At 44.6% G+C, this 18,550-nt stretch overlaps 1 protein-coding gene across 1 annotated transcript in view; it reads right to left on the bottom strand.

The window, feature by feature from the left end:
* Positions 1–18,550, bottom strand: part of abca12 (ATP-binding cassette, sub-family A (ABC1), member 12) — a 102,706-nt gene that overhangs the window by 71,769 nt on the left and 12,387 nt on the right. The window contains exons 7-19 of the mRNA XM_079518737.1: positions 17,789–17,956; positions 17,245–17,438; positions 16,246–16,364; positions 15,933–16,036; positions 15,210–15,350; positions 13,964–14,133; positions 13,051–13,184; positions 12,194–12,324; positions 11,521–11,688; positions 10,610–10,818; positions 9,754–9,887; positions 6,025–6,145; positions 262–5,724 (exon numbers count right to left, since the gene is read on the bottom strand). Of these exons, the coding sequence (XP_079374863.1) occupies positions 262–5,724; positions 6,025–6,145; positions 9,754–9,887; positions 10,610–10,818; positions 11,521–11,688; positions 12,194–12,324; positions 13,051–13,184; positions 13,964–14,133; positions 15,210–15,350; positions 15,933–16,036; positions 16,246–16,364; positions 17,245–17,438; positions 17,789–17,956 (7,256 nt within the window). The remainder of the gene's footprint in view (positions 1–261; positions 5,725–6,024; positions 6,146–9,753; positions 9,888–10,609; positions 10,819–11,520; positions 11,689–12,193; positions 12,325–13,050; positions 13,185–13,963; positions 14,134–15,209; positions 15,351–15,932; positions 16,037–16,245; positions 16,365–17,244; positions 17,439–17,788; positions 17,957–18,550) is intronic.

The following is an 18,550-nucleotide window of genomic DNA, read 5'->3' as shown; positions in this document are numbered from 1 at the left end:
GCGCATTTCAGTTCAAATCGTTGGGGTCTGGCTGAAACCTTTACAGGTGAAAATATTAGAAAACAAAGACAATTGTACTTTTCAAAAATAGCGCATCTACAAGCTCACAACACGCTCACAAGTTGCCATTTAGTTTATAAAAACATGAAATATGGAGATATAAGGTTTCTGCCTGCCAGTGACGAACTGCAAGACTCAAGGTCAGCAAACGGGTATATCCTTGTGACTAAATGAAAAAGTAAACATTGCAATATAACTCACAGCTCATTCCATAGGTTTGGTCCACTGGACATGGAGATGGTTTGGAAATAGGTGGTCACTATCTGGATTCCCGCCAGCAGATAGTCAGCAAACATCTCAGGCACCGTCTGCTGGACAATGTACTCCAGTTTCTTGAGGATATGCATAGAGATGTTACGTGATGAGGCATATCCCATCTCTGGATTGAGGATGAGATGAAGTGAATCCTGCAGGACACTTAGGATGTTCTCGGTAAGTCCCACTGACACTGCGGTCAGGCTGTGCATTGCAATTGAGGCTACTTCCAAGATGGCGCCGGAGAACTGTGCACTCTGCAGGCCACCTGGCTGTTGTGCCACCATAACAGCGATGTTCAGGGCCTGCGTGAAGTTACTTATGAGGGAGAAGAGGGCCTGTTGTTCGCCGCTGAAGAAAGGTGACATTGTCTGGAGCAGCAGGTGGATGTCTGTGACCGGCGAGGAAGTATTTGTGGAATTTCTGCCCCACTGGAGCATGCTGCTGAAGATCGAGGTGACATTGGGGTGCTTCATCCAAACGTGTATGAGGTTTATCTGCTGTGTGATTTGGTTCTCAATAGAATACAGGATAGTAGCGTTGCACAACGGCTCTTGACCAATACTCTGGAAATAGTCATTCTGACTCTCTAGGTTGAACATTATTAGCTCCATCTGACGCTGGAGAATGTTGATGACTGTCTGCCCGATCTCACTCATCCCTGCCCCGTCTATAGGGTAGCGGAGGTTCTGTGTCAATTCTTCCACCTCGTTACTGACAAATAAAGAGAAATTGGACTGTGCCAGTTGTAAAGCTACCTGCAGTTCTGTGAAACGGTAGAGTGGGTAGAGGAGGCTGTTGAATGAGCTGTTGCTGGTGACAGTCTCCACCTTTTCCAGGTACCACTGGGCAATCTCCAGGTAGACCGCCTGAGCATACTGGGGGTTCTCCAGCAAGGTGGAGTTGAGGGCATTCAAGGGCCCAGTGTTGGTGGCTAGATTCAACAGACCCTCCACCACCTTGATTTCGTTCATGATCTCGAAGGTGGTCAGATTCATTAGGTGGACGCTGATCTTGATGTCAGCCAAAGCACTTACGTTGCCGATTGTACTAAGCAAATCCTGCACTACACTCAGGACGGTCTCGCCGAGAGACGGTGGCAGGGGCCCTGTCACTGTGGTCAGGCTGTGCAATGCAATTTGGACTACTTCCACGATGGCGCCAGAGAACTGTGCACTCTGCAGGCCGCCTGGCTGTTGTGCCACCATGACCACGTTGTTCAGGGCCTGCGTTGCGTTGCCAATGAGGAGGAGGTAGGTCTGTTGTTCGCTGCTGAAGAAATGTGACATGGTTTGGAGCAGCTGGTGGATGTCTGTGCCTGGAGAAGGATTTGTGGAACTGTTGCCCCACTGGAGCATTCTGCTGAAGATTGAGGCGACATTGGGGTGCTCCATCCAAATGTGTATGAGGTTCAGCTGCTGTGTGATTTGGTTCTCAATATGATACAGGATGGATGTGTTCAACAATGGCCCTTGGCCCAAACTTTGGAGAAAGTCATTCTGAATCTCTAGGTTGAACTTCATGACTTCCACCTGCTGCTGGATAATCTCTATGACTGTCTGCCCGATCTCACTCACCCCTGTCCCATCTATAGGGTAATGGAGGTTCTGTATCAATTGCTCCACCTGGTTTTTGACAAATACTGAGGAATGGGCATAGAGAAGTTGTACAGCCACCTGCATTTCTGTGAAACCGTAGAATGGGTAGAGGGTGCTGTAGAATGAGCTGGTGCTGGTGGCATTCTCCAGTTCTTTCAGATACCACTGGGCAATCTCCAGGTAGACCACCTGAGCGTACTGGGGATTCTCCAGCAGGGTTGAATTTAGCGTGTTTAAGGGCCCAGTGTTGGCGACTAGTTTCAACAGACCTTCCACCATCCTGACTTCGTTCATGATCTCGGGGGAGCTCAGATTCATCAGCTGGAGGTTCATCTTGACGTTAGCCAGAACGCTGTTCAGGACCTGCATGGTGGCCATGTGCGGATCAGAAGTGAAGTTGGCGTATGACATGAGATGAAGTGAATCCTGCACGGCTTTCAGGATGGTCTCCTGGACAGACACTGGCAGGGGGCCTGTCACTGTGGTCAGGCCGTGCATTGCAGTTTGGACTGCTTCCAGGACGGCGTCTGAGAATTGTGCGCTCTGCACGCCACCTGGCTGTTGTGCCACCACGAGAAACTTCATCAGGGCCTGCGTGACGTTGTCAATGGTTTCGCTGCTGAAGAAAGGTGACATGGTCTGGAGCAGCTGGTGGATGTCTGTGCCTGGGGAGGAGTTTGTGGAATTGCTGCCCCACTGGAGCATGTTGCTGAAGAAAGAGGTGACATTAGGGTGCTTCATCCAATCACGTATTAGGTTCAGCTGCTGTGTGATTTGATTCTCAACAGAATACAGGACGGTTGTGTTGAACATTGGCTCTTGACCCATACCATGGAAATAGTCACCCTGAACCTCTAGGTTGAACTTTATGAGTTTGATCTGATGCTGGAGAATCTCGATGATGGTCTGCCCGATCTCACTCAACCCTGTCCCATCTATAGGGTAGTGGAGGTTATTCATCAATTCCTCCACCTGGTTACTGACAAATAAAGAGAAATTGGACTGTGCCAGTTGTACAGACACCTGCATTTCTGTGAAACTGTAGAATGGGTTGAGGAAGCTGTTCAATGAGCTGGTGCTGGTGACATTCTCCAATTTCTTCAGGTACCACTGGGCAATCTCCAGGTAGGCTATCTGAGCGTATTGGGGGTTCTCCAACAGAGTGGAGTTGAGTGCATTCAAGGGCCCAGTGTTGGTGGCTAGATTCAACAGACCCTGCACCATCATGATTTCTTCTCTGATGTCAGAGGAGCTCAGATTCATCAGCTGAAGGCTCATCTTGATGTTAGTCAGAACACTGTTCAGGATCTGCATGGTGGCCATGTGCGGATCGGAATTGAAGTTGCCGTAGGAGGCGAGACTAAGCGAGTTCTGAATGACACTCAGGATGGTCTCGCGGAGAGCCAGTGGCAGGGGCCCTGTCACTGCGGTCAGGCTGTGCAATGCAATCTGGACTACTTCCACGATGGCGCCAGAGAACTGTGCACTCTGCAGGCCGCCTGGCTGTTGTGCCACCATGACCACATTGTTCAGAGCCTGCACGGCAGTATCAATGAGGGAGAGGTAGGTCTGTTGTTCGCTGCTTAAGAAATGTGACATGGTTTGGAGCAGCTGGTGGATGTCTGTGCCTGGAGAAGAAGGATTTGTGTAATTGTTGCCCCACTGGAGCATGCTGCTGAAGATCGAGGTGACATTAGGGTGCTTCATCCAAATGCGTATGAGGTTCAGCTGCTGTGTGATTTGGTTTTCAATGGAATATAGGACAGTTGTGTTGAGCACTGGCTCCTCACCCATACCATGGAAATAGTCACCCTGAACCTCTAGGTTGAACTTTATGAGTTTGATCTGATGCTGGAGAATCTCGATGATGGTCTGCCCGATCTCACTCAACCCTGTCCCATCTATAGGGTAGTGGAGGTTATTCATCAATTCCTCCACCTGGTTACTGACAAATAAAGAGAAATTGGACTGTGCCAGTTGTACAGCCACCTGCATTTCTGTGAAACGGTAGAGTGGGTAGAGGAGGTCGTTAAATGAGCTGGTCATGGTGACATTCTCCAACTTTTCCAGGTACCACTGGGCAATTCCCAGGTAGACCACCTGAGCGGACTGGGGGTTCGCCAGCAGGGTGGAGTTGAGTGCGTTTAAGGGCCCAGTGTTGGCGGCAAGTTTCAAAAGACCCTCCACCACCCTGATTTCATTTACAATGTCCGGGGAGCTCAGATTCAGTAGCTGGAGGTTCATCTTGATGTTAGCCAGAGCGCTGTTCAGGATTTGCATGGTGGCCATGTGCGGATCAGAACTGAAGTCTGTAATTGTATATGTCACATCACTGATGGTTTTATTCACAAGCAATGGGATGAGGGACAGGATGGCGGTTTCATTACGCAGGTATGGTACATTCATCAGGAACCCAGTGAGCCCATTTACCAGTCCCATAACACACTGGGTTGTCACTCCCGGGGTATCCTGTGGCTCGAAACACTGGCGGGATTTAATGATACCCAAAATATTAACCATGAGGTCGTTAATGTTTGCGGCCCCAGCTAAGGCTGCAATACCATTCAGCTCCACCAGGGTGAGGTTTGACTGTATCAGGGCATTCTGGACATCGGCCACTGTAACGTTTGGTTTAGCCATAATCAACTTGATGAAATACAGGGCCTGGTTAAATGGTTTCACAAAGGCAACATCACTTGGGGGGAGGAGAAGCGAGAACAAGGTGACTGTCATCTGCAGAGATTCGTGGTTCCTCAGAAAAGGGTTTGCTGTGGCCACGCTGATGGTAACGCTACCTTTTCCTTCTACCATCATCGCTACAATCTGCTCCAGGAGGGTGAAGATTTCCGAGACGCTGGCCGCACAGTTCTGACCCGTTGACGTACAGAATGACAGCTGATCCAATAGTGTTTGTAAATCTGCAATAAAGCCATATGCTTGCGCCTGGGCCTCGACAGGCAGGATTGCCAGTATTTTCCCTAGAACCACCCTCTGGGCAGTGTCTGGCCCTGCCACTGTGAGGTTCTGAATGCCTTCAGGGGTGACAAGTTGGAGGATGTCCATAGCAACAAGGTTGAGGTCAGTGACTTGGCCAGTGCTCAGCTGCCCGCTGGGTAAATAGAACTGATCCATTCTGCGCACCCTGAGAGCCGAAGCCAAGAATTCTTGCAGCTGGCGAAGGTATCCAAGGATAATATTCGTGGGGTCTCCATTGGGGGCATCCACTGCCCTCTTCAGCAGCTCTACCGCAGTGAGAATGGCCTCTGCTGAACCCGCCGAGGTCTGGTTGGTGAAAGGCTGGAGAGCCTCCCGGAGACGGGCCACACCTTCTGGGCTGAGGGATTTTGAGTATGTGAGCAGAGTGTGCCCCATGCTGAGGGACAGGGGCAGGGTCAGGTTGCCCTCCAAAGACAGAAGCTGCATCAACATATGCTCCAAGTCGGGCAGTGTCGGGTCCGTCTCATTGAAGGCAAAGATGTATTGGTTTTGCCTGCCGAGCTTCACAGCCACGCCAATCAGCGTAGAGGCATTGAGGGGACCGTTGGCGTAAAGCAGGGGCATCAGAGGTGACAGGCCAGTGGACTGCAGAAGGTTGTGGACTAAGGGGAGCAGGACCTCAGTGTCGGAGAGGTGGCTGTTGTTCAACCTTGTCATTGTCTGGAAAAAGTCGTCTAGGCCAGACACAAGGTTGCTCAAGTAGGCAGAGAGTCCGTCGCCGCCCGGGATTTCTTGTTTGAAGAATGCCGCTGCTTGATGTTTCAGGAAACCACCGTAGACATGCTGCAGCAGATTGACCGACCCCTGGAGACAGCTACAGAGAGCAGAGAAGGACAAAAACAAGTTAGTTACTATTTAGCTCTTGTTAATGCTTTTCATTGGTTAAATACATATTTATGAAACCCAGATAGCAGCAAAAATAGCTGATCTACGCATTGTGAGGTTGCACATCAGCTATTTTTGCAACTTTTTTCAATTTTAATGCTAGAGATACAATGTTTCTGCCTGCCACCAAAAATGCACTATATAAACTGTATATACTAGTGTACATTTCGAAATGTGTGCCATAGGATCTACATTTGTCACATTGTGGCCCCTGCACTCTGCACATTACCTGATTAGAATTTGAGGATTGTTTGGAAGTGTCATTATAGCCTGGGATGTTGCTTGTACAAACTGTGGCCAGTTCAAACCAGTATCACAATCAAGAGATAAAGTGCTGATGTCAAGAGAACCTGGGAGGGGGCAAAAATAAAGTAAAATTAAAATACATTTAGACAACACACCCAAAGGTGCGCGCGCGCACGCACGCACGCACACGCACACACACACACACACAACCACATATTGAAGGAGTAGTTCACCCGCAAAAAATACTTAATTTCTATAATTTACTCACACCGTGAGAGAGAGAACTTGTTTGTATAGCATTCCTTTATAGTGATTGAAGAATCCAAAAACAAAGAAAATACTTGAATTGAAGTAAATTGAGGCCAAGATTAACAGCAGCAAATCTATATAAAACAATTTGGTAAGAAAAAAAGAAACGCTCAGTGTAATCCCAATTGTCTTCTATAATTATGTCTTTGCAACTTTCAAAACACCACTTTATGTAGAAAAACGTTACTTTTTAATTCACTTCTGTTTCAAACTGTGCTGCACAAGTGAATAATGTGCGTTGGCTTGCCTGTGGGGTTCAATGGGAGCGCGCTCACACGTGTGCCCAGGCGTGTGCGTCATTCGTGCATGAGCCAATTTAGCCAGGGAATACAGTAGTTTGAAAAGTAAATGTTCTTCTTATATGGTTATATTTTGGAAAGGTAAACACTGCGAGCCGATACGAGAGACTTTGGATTACACTGTGACAGTGTTAATTTTGCAAGACTACTTGACTATAACGAAAAATGTTGACTACTTGGCGACTGAAGACTGAATATGTTGACAATTCCATCAACAAATACAAAGACAAGAGATCCAGAAGAACTAAAAGAGTTTGGTTGTGCTTGGGAATTGCGCTCTGAAAACAACAGATCTACAAGCTCACAACCTGTCACACAACTATTTTCAGCATGCAACAAAGTGTAAAAAGGCTTGCCAAAAAAAACTAATTCGCGACCAAATCAACTGCAGATTTAGTTGGCTAAAATCTTATGATATTTAGTCAACTAAAACTAAAACAATTCAGATTAGTAAAATATGACTAAAACTACATGAAATTGTATTCAAAAGTAAAGACTATGACTAAAACTAAATAAAAATGGGTGGTCAAAATTAACACTGCACTCATACTATTTTCTTATTTTTGGGATTCTTCATTCACTGAAAGGTAATGTTTTGCAAACAAAGATTCTTGTATTCAAGTTACTACTCCTTTGCATTTGGCCCACTATTCTACAGAATTTTATTTTAAACATACTGTAAACTACAGTAAGACCTGCAGTATGTTTGGTTCCCTAAACATTACAACTCTTAATGCATTAGGGAGGATTCAGCGGGTATAGATGTTTTCCGCTTGGCAGCAAAACGCTCCCAACAGCTCTTTAGGGAGTAAATGATGCAAATGGAATTTCACTCAGGGGAAGAAAACCTCTTCAACCTGAGTGAATCTGCACATGCATAGTTGTGGAGCTTGGGGACTGAGAGCGGGAGATTCCTCTATCAGTTATAATGTAGATTACACTTATAGACCTGTACGTGCCCGTTGGCCACCGGCCTACTTGGGAATGATGCAACTTGGGAACCTAATAATAACCTTTGTTGCTGTTGTGTCAAACGAAAATCAATTTGAGACGTGTGTTGCTGTGTCGGCTATGTAACGATGGCTTGTTGTCATGACCAGAGCCTTTAAGAGCCTTTTGTGGTGGTTCTGGAGAACCGTGGGTCCGCTCGACTCGATACCGGGCACTGCACTCCTTGCGGGGGTGTGGACCGCGTGTGTCGAATGTGAAGTCGGTGGGGCAAACGGTTAAGTTACGTGCATTACAACCGTACACACACGCACGCAGAGACGTGGCGCATTTATAGTAGGACTAGACCTGTACGTGCCCGTCGCAGTCGGCCACCAGCCTACTTGGGAACAATGCAACTTGGGAACCTAATGATATACGTTGTCATAGCACCCGTTTTAACTGTCAGCCGGTGTCCCACAAGACCCACATGGAGATCTGTGTATGTGCCTGTGTGTGAAGACTGCAAACTGAAAAGTGTACTTGGCAATCAATTCGGCCCACTGGCAGAGCCTGATTGGTTGAGCCTCAATTGGCTGAGGCAGAGGCTGGAAATTGCACAGGTGAAAGGAGTTGGCCACATTAGGCCCACTGGCAGGGCCTGACCAGAGCCTTTTGTGGTGTAACCGTGGGTCCGACAGACTCCATACCGGGCACTGAACTCCCTGCGGGGGTGTGGACCGCGTGTGTCGAATGTGAAGTCGGTGGGGAAAACGGTTGTCAAGTTACGTGCATTACAACCGTACACACACGTACGCACGCACGCACGAACACACGTACGCACGTACGCAGATACGTGACGCATTTATAGTAGGATAATACTTTCATTCAACGTGCAATGTATTTAACATCATTATTGTTATTTATGACCAGTAAATGTAGTATTATTTATAACTAATGCACCATGGCAATACATTTTACACATGCAGACAAATGTTGAATGCACCATAGCCAAACAACACCCATTACTCTGTCCAGAGAGCATGATTTAATCTCCGACACATAGGATTGATCAAAACTCAGCTGGCACAGGCCTGATTTGGGCTTTCATAAATGGCTGTGTGGAGAAAGCTCTCTAATTACGCTCTTTAGACAGAACTAAAGCGACATCGGTCATAAATCAACACACAGGTGTTGAGAAGTATCCTGATTGCTGAAGCTTTTAACATGAGCACACAGCAAAACTAGAGCAGGTTGAAAGTGGTTAGAAATCACGATACATTGACTGCAAAACTGCTGAGCCCAGCTACCAGCCCCAGTGGATTAGCCATCAGCCTGCCTACGAGCCCCGGCAGTGGTTGGTTGGTTGCCAGGAGCGTTGTCAGGGATGGGGCCACAGCACTAACTAACCCACAACGTCACCGGAAGCCTAGGCCTTACCCTGGCAACAGCTGAACTCCACACACAGTGGTGCCGACCTGAGGGCAGTGACCACCACCACCCACTGCTAACACCACCAAGGAGCTACCATCGCAACGCAACTGTTGAACTGTTGACTGTTGGACTCAGCTCGTCCAGGCAGCCACTGCAGCCAGCAACACCTGCTCTGTCAGCCAGGACAGCAGCCCCAGGCCTCCCTGACTGGTAAAGGGTTGGGCTGATGGGTTGGTCACTCTTGGGAAATGTGTGGGACAATGGTATTAGGGGTGGGGATAGTATTTTAGGTAAGACACCCATGCCTCAGTGTCCAGACTTTTGTTAGTTATAAGAACCCTGTGTCGTTGTTCGTTGTTTTTTTTTGCTTGAATGGCACATGGGGTATGTGTGTGGGTGGTCAGCTGAAATATAAGGAGTAGCATGCGTTCCTAATGGGTATCGGCCTAGTTTTCCTAATTATCGATGCTTGCCAAGCCTAGACTTGTCTCAAGGCCATTTTGACTGTAGTTTGATAATTGAATTGTTTTTTCACGACATCTCACCTCCTGGCTGTTAATGGTATTTAAAGCGGAGGTGTTTGCAGATATATCGGACTTCAAAAAAGGAGAAAATGCACACCTGTATTGGCAAACAGGGCTTATATTTCATTTTGAGCGTGCCAAAACTTAACTCCTATATTGCCATTAAACCTGTAACATTCTTGTTCATAAACCAAGCGAATAGCATACAGATGGACTCACAGTTGGCTGGCTCTATAGTGATGCCGGGCTTGTAGTTTACAATCCAGTTAGCCAAGTGGATGTAGGTCTTCACCTGGGGCCATATGGGACTGCTCTCAAGATTCTCACCAAACCTGGCTATGGCCCACATAACTCTGAAACAAAAACAAAAAGACCACATGGTTGCTATCATGCTAGTCTATGACTGGGAACTATCCATGTGTGTAAAAAATAGCTTCTTGTCAAATGAAGAGGTAGAAATTTCTGAAACATGATCATCAAGTACTATGATTATACTAGGAGGAAGATTTCTTTCCAAAAAAAAGTGTACAGAAAGTGTTAAAATTATTTTTTTATGTGGCCACACCCACCAGTTCATTAGGTATACGTGGTTTTCACCTTAGCACCACCCACCTGAACTTGTCACTTGTATGATAATGTGGGAAGGGTTAGGGTTATGATGTCACTAAAATGGTGTTATTTCGATTGGGCCTTTTGACTTGGAAAGAAACATGCGCAGTTGAGACCATGAAGTTGCCCAAATTTGTGCATGTACAACTTCAGAAACACATCCTATTCCCGCTTGACTGTTATTTTTCTAAAGAACCTAAAAAGGTTTTCAAAAATGGATCAAGACTTTTCTAAATATTTCTAATATTATTTCAATTTTCAAAAATGAAGCTCAAAAATTAAGTTTGTAGTTCACCTATTTTCATTATTTGTCATGCAACACTGTAAGTGTAAGTGATCTTCACATCAAGATGTTTGAGGATGTGCTGTATGTATAGCATTTAGGATATTGTGTTTCGGAATGTATGCCCAAATGCCCTTCAATGGATATCGGTACATTATCACAGGGAGAAGAGTGTTGAAAGACCTTTCCAGAAGAGTCCCAGCCACATCATAAGTGATGTTCCATGAAACCCAGCTCATCCAGTAGACTTCACCAAGCTCCCTGGGCATTCTGTCTAGCAACGCTCCAAACTGGACACTGCTGCCATACAGCTTTTGCCACTCCGAGAGGATCATGGGAAGGGTGACGTTGTAAACCCCTTGGTTGACGATGGTGGCGTATGTTTGCTGAAACTGCGGAAACAAAAGTAGTACGACATAGCTTACATCCCTGGGAGGCATATGGGGGGATACAAATCTGTGCTTTTGATATTCTTCCCAACCATTACAGTTTAAAAATTATACCCTGCCTAGATATTTGTCATACTGCAAATCAAGATATGCATGTTGTCCACAAGCAGAAGACATTTCTGAACCAGACACAATGCTGAAATATGTACAACAATCAAGAGAATTGACAGAGGATGACGTGAACACACTGAGAAAATATAATCCACTTTTCTCTCTCTCTCTCTCTATGTAATACAAGCTATGCACAACACTCTCCTATGCTATGGAATAAAGGGCATGCTGGCATGTATTGTATACAATATCTTGCATCATAAGTTCACCATAATGAAAATACCTCGAATTTCAACACCAGACAAGGTTGTAAAGTGATCAACTAAACTAAGATTTTGTAATGTCTATCTTTACTCTGCTATTCAGGCAGGTGAAACTAAATATCAAGTTTGCGATTGGAGTTATACCATGAGGGACATGACTAATCAGTAACCCAGCTCTTAGTGATAGCATAGCATATATGCTTCGAGACATACAGTACGGTATAACTGTATGCATGGAGGTGTATCACAGGACAGACTCAGGGAATTGATACATCTTTCCTAGAATGTCCACAACTACTGTTTCTTTATAGTTTTTGTAGTGTCATCTTACCTGCTGGATCAAAGGCATCCAGCCAGTCTGCAGGGCTTGCTGCAAGCTGGAGCTGTTCTGGCATAGCATGGTCCTCCATAAGCTGGCATCCACTGTCTCATAGGCGAAGAGCCACTCAAACGGCCCCAGTAGGCTCTCACATGTTACAGGACCCTGAGATGTCAGACCCTGGAGAAGCAAGTAGAAGGTAGGTACTCACATACTGTACTTAAAGGGGAATACCACTCATTTTCAACATTTTACTATATCATAAATATACCATAGAGCTGTCCGCCCATTCTGTGTTTCCTAGAACTGGAGGTCTGAAAAATATTTTTTTCAGACATCCAGTTCTAGGAACAACGCAACACCCAGGAGACACAATTCAAGTTGTGGTTATACCACGTACAGTATTAGTTTCTACGGTACTACTCATATGTAAAGCACATTTTTTGGGTTGCTAAGAGTAATTGTTCCACCACTGGAAACATGATGCATGGCAAATCAAGTGCGATTAATACTGCTTTCTAATTGCCGTGACTAACAAAAACATGCATACATTTCCTGCACATTACTGTATGTGCAGTGATCACTAATGACAGGCAGTGTCACTTTATTCATATAAGATAAGATGTTCAGTCTATGCTGATGCTAAAAGACCTTCAGTACAAGCTCATATAGTAGGGAACTCTACCTCCATAACAATCGCTATTACACTGTCCATGACGTGACCAATCCAAGCACTTGCTTGGGTCTGGTTGGTCATTAGCATCAGGAAGGTCTCTTGGAGTTGGCCGGCATCGTTTAAGACATTGTCCAACATTTCTGCAAAACAAGAAGGGCAAACAAGACCAACAAATGCAAAAACATAAAAAAAGGGAAAAAAGGTGTAATACAGCCATATCAACAACTTTCTTAATAGTGGTTTTCAAACCTTTTGTGCCCAAGGAACAGCAAAAGGACAAGACAAAATCTTAAGGCCCATCTGTGTTCATTTTGATGCAAATTGCAAAATACCCTCTATAACAATAAGAATCTAAATCCAATCTACAAGTTCACAACGCATCACAATGTGACACGTTATTAACTTGTAGATCGGCTATAACCATTATTTCTGTAAATCCCAAGGCACACCATTTGGAAACCACTGGTCTATAGCAGGGGTTCTCAACGTTTTTGGCTGGGGACCCCCGGAAATGCTTTGGCCATGTCTCACGGTTACTTGCATTGTCTATTTCTTTGGGGGTTTTTTTTTAGATTTGTTTATTGACAATGTACACATTATCATTAGATCACGTCTATTACTCACTTCAAATGTTTTCAAAAACATTCTTGAGAGCAATGTTTAGTTGTAAATGACATGGTGTTTTTGTTTACATGGCTGCCATGTTGGATACGGCACAACATCAAGCAGACAGATGCTCTGAGTCTTTGATTGGACAGCGGCCTGTTATTGAGCTGATCGGTCATTATCCAGAATCAAGCATTCAACCAAGCAGTGTAATAAAAGAAGATAACAAAGACTTAATTAACTACTGTATGTATCCTTACCCTCTACAGTGTCTACAGTCAGAGTAGCTGTCTGCATGGATGTGAAACAGGTTGTAAGCAAGCTCTGGAGAACCATGTCCACCTCAGGAACACTTTCCACAATGTCCAGCACCACATGGCCCACTGTCAGGAAACTGCACATGTGTGAGGAAAACACAAGAAATGCATTACAATTCAAACTAAGTAATCAGACTCTCTCGACCTAATCAAGTAGTTCTGCTCAGGGCTGGACTGGCCACAGGACGTACCGGCATATTCCCGGTGGGCCATCATTAAAAAAAAAAAAAAAGTTATCTTGGACAGGCAGGCAGGTCAATAGGCGGCAGGCCACCAGGAAAGGTCCGGGCGTGCTGCCATTCTGCCAGTGCCATCATGATAATTTCACTGTACCTGTATCAGTGAGTGACAAATAAACCCTCTACAAAAGGGTTGTGTAGGTTGGTTTGTATCATTTATGTTGTTCTGTAAAAGTGGTGGTATTAGGGCTTGTTTGTTTGTGTGTGCCTCGATGGAGCGGGCGGTAGAGTTTCTGCTATCTGCGCGCTGGTTGTGGTGGGCCGGTCTGGGCCAAATTCACGCGCAAAATGACCGGGCCGAATTTTTGTCCCAGTCCAGCCCTGGTTCTGCTACTCTACATGTGTCATTTACTTTCATGTTCAATTGATGTTTCCTTTCGATGTTGATTGATTGATTAATTTGTACCTTCTGTCAGCCACAAATTAACCTTGGGGAGAACATTTGTATTGAGGTTATGGAAACAATAAACAACAATAAAAGATAGAGAGAAATAGGAAGGGAGGGGCAGAGAGAGAGAGAGAGAGAGAGACAGAGAAAGAGAGAGAGAGAAAGAGAGAGTGTAAGAGTGTCTCATATACAAACCTCATAGAATAAAATGTAATTGTACTCTACTCACAGTTCCTCGTAGATGTTCTGTGGTTGCACATCTACGCTGCGCTGGGACCTAGTGGGGTTGGACCCCCCTTGGCTCCCTGCTGGGTCTGCCATTCCCAGAAGGCTGTGCAGCAGCCCTTTGACAAAGGGCACATCATGTGGAGCAACATCTCTACTCCACACCAGGAGAATCTGAAAATCCACATCACAGGAGATTCAAATGCCTAAATAAATTTGGATCTGTCCTGTAGAAGTAAGCTGCTATCAGCATTTTTGTTTTTCCTCATGGCCCTTTCTCTAAATCAGGGGTTTTCAACTGATTATGAACCAGGGAGAGACCAACACCCTGACTAAGAATCAACCTGGAGACCACTGTTGTGTTGAGGGGAGGGGGAGAGATAACCTGACTCCGCCAGATGGGGCAGCAGAGAGTACACTGGGTTCCCCCCTCCTGCTCTCTCTGCTGTCCCATCTGGCAGAGTCAGGTTAGGGGAGAGACGACTTGAAATGAAATATTGTCTGTTAAGGGCTTCATTTAATTGGTTAATTTGAGGTGAATCCTTAACAGGCATTATTTAACGGACATAATTTGGGAAACCCAGCCATTATGTTAGTTGTCCAGAGCTCAAAAAAGATTGAGAGCCACTGATCTATTCCTTTTTTTTGCTGCATACTGCATAGAAATCATAAATATGGCATTATTTAACATGTACTGTATATGTACTGTATATAGAGCAAGTGAGTAGACAGAGAGTTGAGATGAGTTTAGCTGATAGTTTGTGATTGGTAATGATCTATCCATTCATACTCTATCCTAGTGGCAGAGATAATTAAACATGACCCCCAGGGGTTCCTGCGTCCAGGGGCGACCTGGCAAACAGCGGTCCAATCACCAACAAGCACTGCTTGTTGCTATGGCTCTCAGTTTTCCTCAGGATGCAGAATAACACCTCCGAGTCTCATTATCTGTGACGAGCATTTTTGACAGGAGAGACAGACTCACAGAGGCATGTTGAAAGAAAGAAAGAAAGCAAGAAAGAAAGCAAGAAAGAAAGAAAGAAAGAAAGAAAGAAAGAAAGAAAGGAATGAAGGAAGGAAGGAAGGAAGGAAGGAAGAAGAAAAAATTGACAAATGGTGACAGATACTGTATGTGACTCGCCCTGTCGGGAAAGGAGACAGCATATAATCCTGTTGGGCTTTGTGTTCCTTCTGCTCTGCTGGTGTTGCATATACAGTACTGAATGTGCTAACCTCATAACATTGCGTACCTGTTCAGCCACTTTGTCGGGACTGATCCAGTTCAGCAGCATATCCACAGTGCCTGTCATGCATGCTGCGCTGAGCAGCAGCGAGCTGTTCTCACAGATGTAGGCATGAACCATGGGCCGGTCCATTGTTAGGCCCAGAGCCTGTTTTGGACGACAAGATAGCGCTAGTTATAGCTCGATAGTTGGAGCTGGACATACATTTAACAGACCGTTTCATACCGTCTGGTCCTGTTAGCGTGACAGTCAAAAATACATAAATAAATTAAATTCATCAGAGGCAGCTTGTGTGTCGAACAATGGCAACGACTGGCAAAGGTCACTTTACAATTTTTACATTCACATAATAGTATATGTTTAAAATATATGTTTATACCCTAGCAGTGATTAAGATCCTTGTTCTGAGCACCTTTAAGCAGCTCAATCACTAGAACAGTGGCCCAACTGTTCTCTTTCTTGGTTATTCCTATTTTTCGCTTGTTGTACATATCTTATTCCTATTCTTATTCTTATTCTTATTATGAATGCTGCTACAATGCGTGAGGAATCAGAACAGAATAATTGTATTCATATACCTGCACCTGTAGGATGTAACAATAAAGAAAACAGGTGGACCTTGTCATCTAGACTTTAACAGAAATTACTGTAAGCATTTCCTTATTATTCAATATGCATTTCTAATATGTGATCTTGCGGTCTGGAGACTGAGATAAGCACATACAGTACCTTGTCTAGTGGTATTGTCACCCTCTGTAGAACAAGTTGGACTGCATCGCTCAGTGTGCTGTTATTTTGCAACGTGATGACATCTCCGAGAGTAATGTAGACATCTGGGAATCAAAGCAAACCAGGTTTGTACTATTGGACTGACAACAACGCGTGACACGACTGACGGGAAATGCAGGTTCAATTGTGAAATGTTTTAAACAAAAGCAAAAAAGTTTGCCTTTCTACATGGCCGAAATAGGGAGCAACTATTGAAATGTGAAACTGTAGGGTACTATGGTTATACAGTATGTTTCATTGAATCATTGCTAACCTCTGCCAGGCCACTTCTCCATGTACACGATCACATTGATGCCTCCAGCCAGAACTGGGTGGACCATGGAGACAGCGTCAGCCATGTCAGGGAAACTCGTCTCGACCATGCGCATGGCTCTGAAGGAAAAAAATAAAGAAAAAAATGGGGACCAAAGGAAAGATTAAGCTTATAATGGCTGCAAAAAGAAAAATGCTGAATCATTGCACAGGCAAATTACTCACGCACACTTTGTGCAGGCTACTGACTGTCACGGTATCTTTGGCTCGCACAACACATTGAGGAAACCGTTTTTTCCTCAAGACGTGTCGCAATTATGGAACAACTGCCACCTACTGTACCCACAGGACTGTAATTTGTGGTTCCCATACCATGACAATTTGTGTCAATCTCTCATTAGTCACAGAGAGTAATTGACCTCCGTAACAGTATGTTTGGGATTTCCGTTTCTTAAGCACTTAACCAGTGATTCTCAACCTGTGGGCCGCAAGGATATTGCAAGTGGCCCCTCAAATAATTGTAAAAACACACAAATTAACAATATAACATTAATATAAAACAAATTAAGTTTAAGTACCGGTAATTCTTTTTTTCTTTAAACCCCATAAATATACTATCAAGTACTGTACAAATTTGAGGTATTTTACTCTACTTGAGTATCTCCAATTTTCAGTACTTTTATTTCTGCTTCACTACATCTCAGAGGCAAATATTGTACTTTTACTCCACTACAATTATTTGAAAACTTTTGCTTATTATTACAAAACATACAGTAACCAATTTAGCCGTGTATACATTTTGGTCACTTGAAAATAACATTTTTATACATTTGAAAACTTGAAAAATGGTACATTCTGCATAATGAGGTATCACTTTACTCAAGTACATTTTGAATTCCGGACTTTCACTTGTAACGGAGTAGTTCTACATTGCAGAATTTATACTTTTACTCAAGTAGAACAATCGAGTACTTTTTCCACCACTGCCCACAGAACCTACCTCTGCAGGTTAACGAGCAGCATGCGCGTGTCGACCAGCGCCTGGTCCAGAGACTCAGCAGAGAAGAGCCTGGGAATGGCCAGGAGACTGTCCAACAGCGAGGTGTCATTCTGCAGCTGGTTGAACATCACCAGCACCTGGCCGGCCGCCGCCAAGACATCTCCAGGGTCCTGGAGCACTATCCCCATCAGCATCTGACAACACAACAAAAATCACAAACATCGCAACACAAGAAGTTATTATATTTCCACCCGCTTCGAATGTTATCAACCTAAAATCACCAGTATGTTGGTCTGGGAGCATTTTTTTGGACCCGTGAAGAGCTCCACCTCACAAGTATAGTCACTCTCTCACACTCACTCACTCACACACACACACACACACACACACACACACACACACACACACACACACACACACACACACACACACACACACACACACACACACACACACACACACACACACACACACACACACACACACACACACACACACACACACACACACACACACACACACACACACACACACACACACACACCTTGTTGATAGTGAGCAGGGAGACCTCCAGCAGGGTGTCATTGGACTGACAGAAGGTGACCACTCCGAAGCTGAGTGGGCTGGGGGAGGACGTGTTGACCGCAGACAGAGCCTGGGTGCAGAGGAGCCGCTTCGCCATGTTCATGGACTCCAGCATGGCCTGAGAGGGCTTTGAATGAATTCAACACATCAGTTAACCACATGAACCCCTAGCATCCCTATTCTGGTGGATACTGTATATTTGGCAAAAATAGGGAAACACACAGCGAAAATAGGTGATCCACTGAAAATAGGTGATAACTCGTTGTGTAATATACAGCAATCTCAAAATGTAATTAAAATAAAAAAGGTAAATCTAGTCTACTTTAAATGTTCATTGATTCATAAATTCCTTTGTACTTGTGTACTTTTAAGAGAAAGCTTTGGTGTGCCTGGAAAAAATGCTAGTTTGGCTGAAAAAGGCTTTGTTTTTGGTAAAATCATGATGCTTGTACATAAATCTTGCTTTTGTGATTGAACAAATATTTTATAACTTTCTGTAGCTTTTAATTAATGTAAAGTGGCTGTTATCAGCCCCAGATATAATGTTCCATGTTTGTATATACACAGATAGCCAAAGCATGGAACTATTATCTGTGAGTAAGAGTAATACAACTATTTCAGGATATGAAGATAAGTTTCCTGTTGCAAAATACTCGATGGGCTGGGATACACATTTCTATTTCTATGGAAATAACAAAAACAATTAAACATGTGATGTGAC

Source organism: Electrona antarctica (assembly GCF_951216825.1).
Source record: "Electrona antarctica genome assembly, chromosome: 13".
Classification (NCBI taxonomy): domain Eukaryota; kingdom Metazoa; phylum Chordata; class Actinopteri; order Myctophiformes; family Myctophidae; genus Electrona; species Electrona antarctica.
The sequence above is the reverse complement of the archived record's forward strand: the minus strand, read 5'-3'. Positions and strand labels throughout refer to the sequence as shown.